Source organism: Coturnix japonica, chromosome 3, assembly GCF_001577835.2.
Source record: "Coturnix japonica isolate 7356 chromosome 3, Coturnix japonica 2.1, whole genome shotgun sequence".
Taxonomy (NCBI): Eukaryota; Metazoa; Chordata; class Aves; order Galliformes; family Phasianidae; genus Coturnix; species Coturnix japonica.
This window is the reverse complement of record NC_029518.1, coordinates 5,144,017-5,157,611: the sequence shown is the minus strand read 5'-3', so window position 1 is coordinate 5,157,611 and position 13,595 is coordinate 5,144,017. Positions and strand designations below refer to the sequence as shown.

General features: G+C 45.4%; 1 protein-coding gene across 5 annotated transcripts in view; it reads left to right on the top strand.

Moving 5' to 3' along the window:
- Positions 1 to 894: 894 nt before the first annotated feature.
- RTN4 (reticulon 4) overlaps positions 895 to 13,595 on the top strand; it is a 50,338-nt gene continuing 37,637 nt past the window's right edge. For 2 of the 5 annotated variants that reach the window (XM_015856715.2, XM_015856714.2), the window contains exon 1: positions 12,399 to 12,921. In XM_015856715.2, the coding sequence (XP_015712201.2) occupies positions 12,495 to 12,921 (427 nt within the window). In that variant the 5' untranslated portion in view covers positions 12,399 to 12,494. Of the gene's footprint in view, positions 1,127 to 8,340; positions 8,436 to 12,398; positions 12,922 to 13,595 lie in introns of those variants that run through there. The other 3 variants (XM_015856719.2, XM_015856720.2, XM_015856721.2) reach the window with 3 other exon arrangements.

Sequence of the window (13,595 nt, the reverse complement as noted above, 5' to 3'; positions counted from 1 at the left end):
TCAGATATGGTTAATTTGTTTGGGATGTTGCTCAGATGGATTGTACAGAGAGGAAAGTTTGGGTCAAAAACTTTCAAAGAACTTTAATGTAACAAATGTTAAATAGGATAACGCGTGGAACTGCATGAAGTTGTGATGTCTTTCAGTTGTACTTAATTCTTCTTGTGTTTCTGGTCTCATATTAGGGCTAGTGTTACTGTCCCTTGGGTATGCCCGAAAATAATGGGAGCTAGAGTGGAAGCACGTTCTCAGGGTTAATTCAGGTCATCTCTCTGGAGGCAGTTCCTTATGCATATAAAATTTCAGACAAATGACAGCTCTTTCTGTAGATGCATGAGAACATCAAACATATTCTGCCATTGGCCAAAGACCTTGGGCCAAATCTTCTACGTTAATTAAATGTACCTGGGTGAAGTTATAAATTCAGATCAGTGCTTTAAACTACTGAGTTTTACCAATGCAGTGATTGAAATGTACCTTGTTGCCTAGGATTTCCTGCTACAAAATCTGTCCTACTGAAATCTGATCTAATACAGAGGCAAACTACCAGTTCAGGTATGAACATTGATTTTTCCCTCAGATCACAAAGCACACAAAATCTTTCAGTTCATATTTTCCAGTGGTGCAATATGTTGTAAATGTCTTCAGAAGCATCTGACAGTGCCAGGATGGAGTTCATTTTCCACACTGTGCTTTATTAAATGTGAGAAGCGCACCAGCACTAGAAATGCCTGGGCGATAAGAGGATGCAGTTTTTAACTGCCTGGAGCCTGACTGACATCTCTGAAAGCTGTTATATCTAAACAGCTTGAATATGTGACCTCATTCCTTAAATACCATCACTTGAACAGCTCTTGTTGCTAAAATGAAAGCACTGTTGATTCTCTGTTGTGAGAACTCCTACAGACCCTCTGACAAGCACAAACGAAACGGTACCTTTATTCACTGTGATCCAAATGATTGCTTGGTTGTAGCAATTACAGCGTACCTGTAGCGGCAATTACAGTGAAGGCTCTGCTTGCGGTTTTGATGGCACTCACTCGTGTTACCATCCGGCTGTCACAGAAATCCCTGCCACGTGGAGTAGGACCGAGAAACAGACCACAAGGAAAATGAGCCTGGAAAGGTAAAGTGGCAGAATAACTTTGTTTTCTTATACTAACAAGCAGTTTGCTAACTTACAGCATAGGCCTTCACTGAGGGAAGGCTGCAGTTGAGCCAGATTTGAGCCAGTAAGATGAGACTAGGATCAGACTTCTCGTTTTCTGCTGTCTTTTAATGCTCTGAAATAAGCTTTCTGCAACGTAGGCCCTTATCGGTGCTTTGTAAAATATAAGCAGGATGTTAAAAATACAAGCTGTGCCCTCTATTCAAGTACAATGCCGTGCTTCTCAGGAAAAGAAAGATTGCGTGGAAAAGCTGAACTTTTGCTGGGAAGCTGAAGGGTGGGCTGGATAAAAAGCTTATTTTTTTTTACTGTTATCTGATAAAAACCATTTTTGTGGAGCACTGTGCAAATTCCCTGCAAGCTAAACCAAGGAGAAAAGAACTTACTGTAGTGAATGTATTTATCGACTCCTGTTTAAACAATCTTTTGGGTTAGCCTGAGCTTGTTATTTCAGATAGTATTCCAAAGCAGTATTGTGGCTACTGACTTGCATACAGTTGTGTTGCAGATGTATTTAGGACTATAGGTTCAAACTCTGTCCCTTGTTATTCTTTGTTACTATATTGAGGTAACTGTCCCAAGGGCAAAAGGGAGCAGAGAGTAGGAAGGACATTCAGGTAGCTGACACATCTTTAATGTAATCTGGAACTCTTACAAAACCTGACTGTAGCTTGTTTTAAATTGCTGGATGCAATCAAGCTGCTAGTTAGCTGGGCACATTTGGATACCTGCTGGTGAGACAACAGGGACTCAGACAAGCCTGGCTGTTACTTGGGAAGGTGAGGGATCTGCTGTATTGGAAAAGGCGCTCGGGCTGAGATTCCACAAGGCTTTAGAGGTCAAGAGGAAGCACCTTGAGGCCAATATTGAATGCGATTGGCAACCAGGGCAACTAAGCCACTGAGGGAGTTATGTGCTTACTCTGCCTGCTGCCAACAAAACTCCTGCCAGCATCTTTTTGTGGTAGATGAAGTCTATTAATTCTGCATGCATACACATCAGCAGAAAGGATCTAGCATTACTCTGATCTAAATGGAACAAAACGTGGATGTGAAGGACAGTCACATCCAAATGAGGCAAGGAAGTGTATGGGTCGTATTCCCAAAAAGAAAGGGGAAATGATTCACTCCCATGAAGGCACAGTGGCTGCATCATGGGCTGGACTGCTGCAAGATTCCTAGGGCTGAGAAGGAGCAGTATGAGACCTTTTACAATAGATGCAGAGTTTAAATTGTCTCTGATTTTCTCTGATCAGATTACATACATCTGTGGACTTCTTAACACTGCAGACAGAGGACTCGGGTGCACTGACTGTGCACAGAAGTGGCAGATGGAGTAGTGGTGATGATTTTTAATTACATCTTTTTAATATTAACAAATGAAAGAAAACTGAGCTTCCTGATGATTTTATGAGATCTGTAAGTGAAAAGTGTGCACATTGATGGAAAGAGGACAATTCGTAGTTTTAAAAGAAGAAATTAATGGCAAAGCTGTGAGGAAACCCATAATGAATGATTTAATGAAGTGGTTAAAGCCATTGTAGAACACAAACTGTTTTTAATTGGAAACATTTGACAGTTTCATCTTTCTATCAAACGTTCAGAGGAAATCAAATACCCCATTGTATAAAAAGCAGCTGGGACACAGGGAGAATGGCACTTCTATCAGTGCTCTGTAAGAGGTCAATGACAATTTTAATTGATGCTATTTTGGTTTTAGTGGTGTGGTTGATAACTAGAATAGAAATATCCGAACTGCCTGTTCTTAGAAATATGTGGACTTTATTCAGGAGGATCTTCAGCTGAGAAACAAGAACAAAAGTCAGGTGAAATCTGCAGGTATAGGAGAATGAATACAATTAAGAGTTTGTTCATCAGTTTCTAAACAATATGGAGACTGTCAGCACTCACTTAGGCAAGTTAAAAGCAAAGCCAGACATCAAACACATCACGTTACTCTAAAACTAACAGGCTCTTCTTAAAATAACTAAATAAATTGTAAGTAACAATTGCTTTAAAGTTTATTTTCACATGCATTTTTAGACTTTACAGAGCCCTTTTGTGGCTTGTTCTTTGTCAGCCTTGAGATCACAGCATGGTCCTACTAAATCCACCTCTTGATTTCTTTGTTGTCTGTGTTGTATACTAAAACAAATAGAAACTGGATTACTAAAGTAGTGGGAATATGTTTTCAAGTCTGAACAATAGAAGTATTCCTAGTTTGCTTTTGCTTTTTCAAATACAAAGAGTAAGATTGCTGTAGAGCATTATAGGCAATAATAGAAAACAATGCAGCTAATTTTGAAGGTGGTGTTTTTACAGCTATTGTCAGTCATTTCAGAAAGAAAAAATCTAGCTGGTGGTCTTTGCTGTGGGCTGAAAGGTTGAGTAGGGCATTGGGAAGTGTGCTTGAGCTGGTGGTGCATGGGCATGTGAAGAGTGGGTGGTCTTTTGACTTCTCAGGCTAAACATTGGGAAACAGATGATCCAATGTGTATCCATGTTCTGGTGATGTACAGTGAATTTGGTGTCAGGCTTATGCTGGGACTGCTATTATAATGCACTGAGATATTTTCTGATGCTATGCTTTTCATGGAGCCTGTGTATCCCCCGGCTAATTTTGAACTACTTAAGCCCAAGAGCTGCAGGCAGGATTGTCAGCTGCCACAAACTCCCAACAGTGCGCTGATGTGAGCAAAGCAGCCTGGCTCCATGTGAGCTGAGGAGCTCATCCAGTGACTCTGCATAGCTCATTTTAACGTCAGTTCTCTCAAATACATAAAACATTTTAGCCAGGAGCTGATTTTTTTTTATCCAGGTTGCTAAAAATTAAGGATTGCTTCACTTTTTCTTGAAGCAAACACACAAGTCCATGATTTCACACGTTCCCAGGGTTATCTTTCAAAAACAGGGCAGTCTGCAAATGTCCCTAACTTGTAATTCTGCCACTAAGCGCTGTGTTGGTCTCAGGATGAGGCTGTGCTCCTTCCACTGCAGAGCTGTGTTGGAGAGATGCTCCCTCTGGAGAAGTGTGGGGGAGCAGATTTCTGCAGTGCTGCTTCAGCTGGCATTCCCAGTCTCAGACTGGTGCAGCAGGGCTACAGCTCTACCCTCATTATACTTCAAACCCTCGTTAGCACAGAGGATTATATTAGCATTGGTAACTTTGTGTTGGGATGAAACCAGTTTTGTCTTCAAGCTTTTTCCTCCTGCTGCTCACATTCCCACACTATTGCCATGTTAGCTCACTTGTGTTTCTTCATCACGCCAGCCTCCAGGTCTGGAGTGGCTATACTGCAATCATATTTCTATCATCTGAAGATCTTATTGCATGAATTAAATAGCTGCATCTCCTGAACCTCCTGTTTACTAGTTTAAATACCTTTTGATTTATTATTTTTTTCCCAGCTCTGTTGTGCTTTCTAGGCTTTAGATGGAATCCTTCTAAAGCGCTTCCATTGCATTAACTTTGTAATGAAGGTTTTGTTTATTATTATACATTCAAATGTATTTTCAGATTAGATTTGCTGGGGCACTGTTTTAGCTCATTCTCAGTCTACAAGAAGCTGAACCTGCGAGTGCAAAAAATGCAGAGATTCAGGCTGGCTATTCATTAAACAGTACATGGCTGTTTCAGAATATCAACTAACAGTGTATTGCCTTCTGAATTTAACAGCATTATATAATCAGAAGGAACAGAACAGAAGGTCAGGCTTTATAGATGGTCCTCACGCCACTGTAACTCCTGCCACTGGATTCACGTTGTATCAGACTTGATATTTTAGTCCTCCTGCCTTTAGAAACCCATAAACAACTGCATTGTGCTGTATTGAGCCACATACCTGAGGGACAAACTTGGCTTTAGGAATAAGTTTTGAATGAGAAGGAAGAGTGGGGAGTAACTTGGACTTAAGTATACATCTACAACAACAGAACTGAGCCAAACCACAAATAAATCCAGTGTGGCAAGGTAACCTGAAGTTAGATGTTTCACCGTTTTTCTGTCTCAGCTGTTGTAATAGAAAAGGAGGATTCTTTTTTGTTTTGTTTTGTTTTGTTTTCAACAGTCTCTGCATATTGTGGCTGTGATTCCTTCCAGCCTTCGTCTCCTCATCCTCTTATGTCACTTTTCTAAGACCTCAGGACACAGGCTCTGTTCTGTTCTGCCATTTTTCCCCCAGTTGATGCTGACAGGCACTGCCCAACCTGTCCTCCCCTCCAGGCTGCAAGGCACACAGAACTCACAGTTTCTGTACAGAAACTCCCACCTTTCCTATCCACCATTTCTCACTCTTGCCCAGCAAACTGTCATTGACAAGCCCCCAGACTCTGAGCTCTGGCATGACACAGCTCCCCGTGAGAAAATGACCTCATTGTGACAGGAACAGCCAGCTGTTCTTCGTGCTCACTGGATGAGATGGCCATTATTTTTGGAAGGGTGCTACAAGGCTTATGGTGGTGTCAGAGTTTCTGTGTAGCAGCACAGAGAGCACAAATACCCAAACTTATCTCTTGCGGGATCTCGTAGGTTTCTTATCCAAGGATTGCCAAACCCCAAACCCGCCCACAGTGTCAGATCCCATGTAATGTTACCCCAGGTGATATGGCAACACACCCTGCATAAACATATTCCACATGTCTGTTTGTTGCCAGTACTGAGGATTTTAAAACCCATTATCCGTGTGCAGACATGCAGCCTGACCAGGAGCTGAATGCATGGAAATGAAATGGTTCTGTGCATTCTGAGCATGGTGATCCTTCTGAACTTCATACCGTGTGGGTTCCCAGCCCCTCGTTCATCTGTGCTTTCTGCTTGCTGTGGTTCAATTGTTTAACCTTTTTTTTTGTTCCTCAATGCACGTATATATGTTTTTTGCTTGCTTGTAAATGTGGTTTGCAAATCCAAGCAAATCCCAAACATCTGCAAGAAAAATCAGCTCACCAATAAAAGTAGATGGCGAAATGACTGCTACTTTTCCACTGTCCTTGTTGTTGCCTCACTTTTCCAAAACACCCCCACATAACATGTATTTCATCCACCTGTTGCATTGTGTCTTGTGAACCATGTGTAGGAGGAGGTAATGACTTCTTAACGTGCCAGGACGTTGCATAACCCAGTGAGCCTTGGTTCTTGACAGGGATGCCTAGGCATTCTGTAACAGCAAACATGAGCCTACTTAAACAAAATCAAACAGCCCACCAGGTTCAAGACAACATACTTAGCCTAGCCGGTTCCCATTTGCATATGCATTTATAAGTATATATCTCGCACACATTTACAAATGCATAGGTAATTACAGAGAAGGAATACTCTCAATCTGAACTGACAGTTCCAAGCAGAGAGGTAGACAAAATCCTTAACATAGTTTGTTTAAAAATTACATATTTGCAGGGATGTCATTCAGTTGCTATAAAATGGCCAAGAATGTAATATATTATATGTTATGGATTTATATAGGGGCACCTGATTTTATTAAAAAATAAAATCAGGGCTGTTTTGGTCTGGGGAAACTAAAGTAGATAATTTTAGACAGTGCCAGTTATGAGTGCTGATCATCCTACTCTGTGCAGCAGCAGCTGGAGGTCCTGTCCATCTCAGCATCCCTTTTTGTCTCCTCCCAGATGTCTTTTTTATTTAATCAAACAGTAGGATGCATAAATTACTTTTACAGGTTCGGCACCCTGGGGTGGCCATAGAAATGGATCATTGCAGAGAGGCTGAGAGGTAGTAACCATCTAAAAGCATGGATGGTCATTTTGATGGAAGTGTTACATGTCAGGAATATAAAGTGCATATAAATCTATATGTCTTAACATCTTTTCTTTTTGCTATGTTCTGGAAGAAAAAATACATAGCCTCAGATATAGAGTTCAGTACAACTACTGAAGATCTGTCTGAACTTCAAGCTATAGGAAGGGTTAAACTGAGCCGGGTGAGAAGCAGGGTGACACCAGCAATAATCTTTGGGGGAAAGTGGCTCAAGGTGGGCTGGGTTTGAGGTTCTGAAGTTTGAGGTGAGGTTTGCACTTTCATTGGGTGCTGAAAAAGGCCTCACGAGGGACATCTTGCCATCCTATCTGTTACACAAGCATGCCAAAATAGGAGGAAATTGCCTATGTATCATCTGAGATTACACAGAGTTTAGCAGAACAGACAAATTTGTAGGTTTAACAAACAGGAGCAAGCAGGCTGCCTTTGCAGGGAAAGGATTTATTTGAAGTGGCAATTGGTGGGGCCTCCTATCTTAGTTTATCTATATTAGCTTCACAAAGACTGAACTGTGCTCCATCAGAAAGACCTGTTTGGTGTTTCTGTGGCAAAAAAGACCTGTTTTTGCTCCTGTGGCAAAACTGACAGGAGCTCTGTCAAACTGATTTAGCTGGATACATCTTTACGACTGCTAGTTCTAAATTCTGATTTCATTTACCGAAGCTTCAAGTGGGTAAGATTTGGGTGAGAAACAAATCACAGCTACCTCTCAAGTCAAACTCTTATTTTTTCCCAGTATATCCAGGTATTCGTGCCCCAGATATGGTCAGGTTATAATCATTTGCAGTCTCACATATTGAAAATGTTTAGCAACTTGATTCTAACTGATTGAGTAAAAGCAGTTCATTTGCTAACAGCCTGTACTGAAGGATTATTCCCTGAATAGATGTTCTATGGTATTCAGGTAGTGAGCTTTTACTGAAATACACTACATGTTTTGTAAGTCACAATGAGAAGACTAAACATTATATTTGCATTGATAAAATGCATTTACAAGCAGCTCAGGAAAAGTGATGCCTGCGTAGCATTGTGCCCTAGAAAACTTGGTGAGCCTTGATTTTCTTTCCACAGTAAAGAACATAACCTTTCTCATGTGCTGTTGATCTTTTCCTTTGCATTTACCCCTTCTCATGGACTATATCAGAACTAAATCAGTCTGCAAGATTTACCTTCCACTTTTCTCTGTTCTTGCCAAAACAGTGGCTGCAGCTATGTAGTCTTAACCACAGTTCCTCTGGTGTGGCTCGCACAGAATAAATCCCTGCCTACAACAGTCAGAAACTAGTTCTACAACCAGTAAAACTAGCAAATTCAGGTTTATATCGCTTCAAGACTAGCGGTGTACACTGTGTCTGCAGTTACTCTACATGCCTCTTACCCTCCTTTTTGGCTTTGCCATCTAGGTAAAAGACAAATGTGTCCAGAAGAGCTTCATCCCAGCTGATGGCTGTCAAAAAGAACGGCAACAACCACCTTCTCCATACCTTGTCCGCTCTCTGTAAGTTACCCAGCTGCTCATTTTCACAAAGCTATCAGGACTTCCACATCCTTGAGTCTTCTACCACTGCCAAAGTTAACTGAAATCGCCCAGTGTGTTGAAAAGCTTGAGGTGGTGGTGGTGGGCTTTTTGTTTTGTGTGTGAAAAGGGGAGGGAGATGGAGTGCTCCAGCGTACCATCAGCTCAGTGTGGTGCTGAGAAAGCAGGGTAGTCGTCTTGAAACTTTTTTAGCTGTCCTATCTTTATCTGACCCAGATAAAAGGAAGAGCTCCCTACACACTGCTAAGACAAAATGCAGCAGTCAGAGTATGATTGTTGTCTTCCAAAGGTGCTGTGCTGTCTTTGAAAGTCAAAAGTGCACTGAGACCCCAAAGCAACTCATGTGAAGGCTCCAGTCTGATACAAGCAGTTACAATGCACTTTGCTCAGTCACTCATGCAAGAAGATGGTGTGCTGATACCCCTCAATTCTGAGGCATTTGGCATTACTACTGTTGCTTCCACTGCAAGCTTTCCCTGCGTACTTCAGGTTTACAGTTAAGGTAGCAATGCCACCAATCTGCTCTAAAACTACACTTGTAGCTGTAAAAGCATTCTGTCTGTGCTCGAATTTGTTATAAAGAGAGCACATTCTTTTCTCATTCCCTGGGAATTGGACATCACAGATATGTCAGTCCTAAAGACCTGAAACATACCAGATATCAGTGGACCTTCTTTCTGCCACTGAATCCCCAGGCACAGAGGAAACAAACATGGCTGGTTCATTACTTTAATTGCAATATGTGGGATGTTTTATAGAGAACAAAGTCATATTAAAACCCTGAGAAAAATCCAAATCACCTGTGGTATCACAGCTGAAACATTTGAATGTAGACATGTACATGAGTACATGTCTAATGAGCGATGCTGAGATCTAAACTTGATGTTGATTCTAAGCATTCAAGCTTAAGTGAAAAGTAGGAGGGGGGGAATCATGCATTTTAAAAAGTAGTTACAATAATACCTTGATCTGCTCACAAGAGGCATTCATATTGAATGGATTTTTGTGTCCAGGTTCAGTGAAGCTGGTGGTCCTCATGTTCCTCAGGAGTCAGTATTTAGATGGGAGGTTACCCAGGAACTTGGAAGTGCAACAGTTTGGAGGTTTTCGTACACAAGTCTTGTCTTTCTTCTATATAAACTATGCCTTCTTTGTGTATGGAAAGATCCCACTGCTTAGGGCCCCACAACATCAGTGAGACATAAAACTGGCATTTTTAAATGTGTGTCATCTTTCAAGACCAAATGGTTTGTTTCCAAGGGGAAGAGAAGTCAGACCACAATTCAATTAAGATTGAATTCCCGTGCAGTTTTACTGAGGTGAATTCTTCAGATCACAGCCTCATTTGCTAGAGTGCATTGTGTGTTAGCATTGATTTGATTCAGTTCATATTCTTGTGTATCTGAATGATGAGCAAGTATATACCTGCTCTCCGTTGCAAAGTTATTTGTGATGTTATGCATCTGCTTTATGTGCTTCGAATGGAAACTTAACCAAGTTGTAGCCTGGGAAGAAATAACCTGGCTGTTGGGATTTAAAGCTACAGATGGTGGTAGTTCTATAAAGCAAACCTGTCTCAGTTACCATTAAAAGATGGTAATCTCTCTGTAACGCTGACATTTTTTTCCTCCATATGCTGTATTTGTATTATTAAATAAATTGAGTGATTCTATTACAATACCCCATCACAGAGCTTGAACAGAAGTGGGTGTTCAAAACAAGAGAAACCTGCCAGGTAAACATGCTCAGTGCCCAACGCACTGTAGCAATGGCATAATCTGAACGCAAAGGAATGGCAGGGTTTTATCCTTCAGCCACGACGCCTGAAATCTGGGGGTTGGGTTAAAATGAGGGATGGAAATCCAACTGTCCCTGCAATCCTAACTCTGTGTTTTTTAATTGCTATCTGAGACTAAATGCAATTCCTGTTTGAACTCACTGCAATTTGTTCCATCACAATGATTTTCCTAGCCTATGATGTGCTGTGATATCTTCCATGTGAGATCAAGCAGAAGGTCACAGTGGACAGAGAAAATGCAGCTCGTACATAACCATTATCAGTGCTACTGCAGAAATTCAGAAGCAGACTAAAGTGCTTCAGTCTCATGTACTGAATGGCATTCTTCCTAAGTTTGCTATGTGAAATCATCTCACAAGAACTAAGCCTGCAAATTAACTTACTGAATATCTGCAAAGTGTTCCTACTTGCTGACAGTCTTCAAACAAGAACAACAAAATACTTTTCAAAGAGCTAAACCAAAGCGTGTTTTGTAGCGTATGTCCAAAACCGGAGAGCTGTGTTTCCCTGTCCCTTGTTAATTGACTTGCTCGGGCTATCTGGAACTCCCTTCCTGTTTCCCTCCAAGGCCTTTGCTCACTTCCTTTCTCTAAATATAAATCCCTTTCGTTTCTCTTTAGCTGATGATGGATTCACTTTGAAGCATTCTGATAACATCATCTGAATTATATATAGATTTTCTTTCTTGTAGATGAACAGAAATGACCGTGGCTTGAGCTCTCAAGTTGGTTTCACTGCCGTGTCTGTACTCAGAACTCTCCAAAGTATTAAAGAGCTATAGATAAGGGAATCATGTCTTAAATCCCAAACCACCTTAACAGCTGGCACAGTGAGGAGGAACTGCTGCTTCTGGAGTTGCAGCACAGCTTCAGGGCTGTGGTACTTCAGGCTGGGACACACCACTACAGCCAGAGCAATATTCTGGATAACAGAATGATGGGTGAATCACAGAACACAAAGAGCCCTATGATCACCTAGTCCAAGCACCAATCCAGCACCACTGAGCTAAGTATGACTGCCCAAAGGGCCGGCTTGATGACATACGTCAATCTTTTGTCCATAGAAGATACAAGATCTTAAAGGGAAAAGAAATAATAAAGAGGATAATGGAGTGTAAAGGCTTTCCAGGTCCTCAGCTAAGTGCTCTAGAATTTTCAATCCCCATAGGATAACAGTTGTCTTTGTAAAAATACTTTCCCTGTTCCTTCTAGGCGTGTCTGGAAGAGGAGAGGAACACCAGCGTCCTTGTGCCTGCTTGTACGAGTCTCCTCCAGCACAGTGTGAGCCCACACCAGGCGCAGGCTGCTCGGAGGAGCCGGGGTAAGGCAGCAATGCAGGTGGGCACAGCGGCATGGCCTCATGGGCCCAGGCCTGTATCACAGCCCGCATCACAGCCTGTATCAATCACAGCCTGTATCACAGCCTGTATCAGTCACAGCCTGTATCAGTCACAGCCTGTATCAGTCACAGCCTGCAGCAGGCCGAGCTCGGGGCACAAAGACAAGGCGCTGCGGGCCTGCAGCAGCCCCTACCGAGCCGAGCAGCCCGGTTCGGTTACTACCAGAACCGCCGGCCCTGTGTGCTGCACCGTCATGCGGGCTGAACGAGTTGGAGCGCTCCCAAAATGTCTCCTCCCCGGACGGACGCCGCGGTTCCAGCAGGCTTTGTTATGTCCCAGCCACACTACGTTCACTGCACGCTGTGTCCACTGACACGTCCCGCCCTGCCCCCATCTCCTCTTATCGGGGCTGCCCTCCCTAGGGAGCTGCTTCCACGGGCGTTGTGCCGCAGCGCCTGGCAGGAGCGGCCCCTCCGCACTGCGGAGCTCCGCATGGCGCTCAGCGGGTCACAGAGCTCGTCGCAGCCGCCCCATCCCGGCCCGGGCTCCGCTGCCGCCCCGATCCCCGCTCAGTGCCGCGGTCCCCCCGCCCCGGGCCGGGCTCAGCGCGGAGCCACGACCGCGCCCCGACACCAACTTCCACCGACTTGGCCATCCCGCCCCGCCCGCGCGCTGCATATTCATGAGGCGGCCGCTCCTGATTGGCGGAGCCACGCCCCGAGCCGCGTTCTATTGGCCCGCGCCGCCGTCTGTCACCCGGCCCCGCCTCCTTCCCCCGGCCGTGACTCACCAGGGCGTGGAGCCGGCCCCGCAGCGCAGCCCGCGCTCTCCCCCCGCAGCCTTTAGCGGCGCAGCGCTCATTGTTCCGCCCGCTCCAGGCACCATGGACGAGCTGGACCAGTCGCCCCTGGTCTCCTCCTCCTCCTCCGGGCCCCCGCGGCCGCAGCAGCCCCAGTTTAACTACCAGTTTGTGCTGGACGACGAGAAGGAGGAGGACGAGGAAGAAGAAGAAGAGGAGGAGGAAGACGAGGACTTCGACGAGCAGCTGGAAGTGATGGAAAGGAAGCCCGTGGCGGCCCCGCAGGAGCGGCCCTCTCCGCCGCAGGACCGCGGCAGCCCCGCCGAGCCGCCCCGCCCCGCCGCGCCCGAACCCGCTCCCGCTCCCGAGCCGCCGCAGCCCGCCCGGCTCCCGCCGCAGCCCGCCGCCTCCCCGTCCTCGCCCTCGCCCAGCACGCCGTCCCCCGGCACCGAGCGGCCCGCGCCGCCCCAGCCGGAGCCTCGCAGGAGAGGGTCCTCCTCCGGCTCGGCGGGTGAGTGCCGCTCCGCGCCTTTGTCTGCACCGCGCCCTCCCACCGCGGCTTTTGCGGGAAAACGCCTTTTTTTCCCCCTCCTTTGAATTGGTTTTTATGATTATTTTTTATATACGCGCTCGCGACTCGCTGTCCGCTCCCCTCTTATGCCGCTGCCGGAGGGAGGGGCGGCAGCCGCCTCGCACATGGCCGCCCCGGGGGGAGCTGCCGCCGCCTGGCAACGGCCGCAACGCGGGGCGGGCGGCAACAGCATCGCGGCGTGTGACGTGAGTCACCGGGAGGGGCCGGGATGGGGGGAAGGGGGGGCTGCGGCCTCCGGAACAATAAACGCTCTGGAGCTGACGGCCCCGTGTCGCGATGCTGCCTCTTGTAGCGGCCGTTGTGCCTCACACACTTGTAGGAGTTCAGTAGTCACCGGTGAACGCGGCGTTCAGCCCCAAATCCCCGTTAAACATGAGTTATAGAGGCGTGTTAAGATGCATTGTTTGCACGCGTGACGGGACTTTGTGGTTAGTTCTGCCGTTGCTTTCCATGGGGTCCTCGGGCTGAGCTGTGTGTGTGGTGGGCGCTGAGGAGATGCGTGTTGTCTGTCACTGCTGCGATAAGGACAAAAGCACCGACTGGGTTAAAGCTGGAGTGTGAGGGGACCGGCCCTGTATGGAACCTGGAGTGCT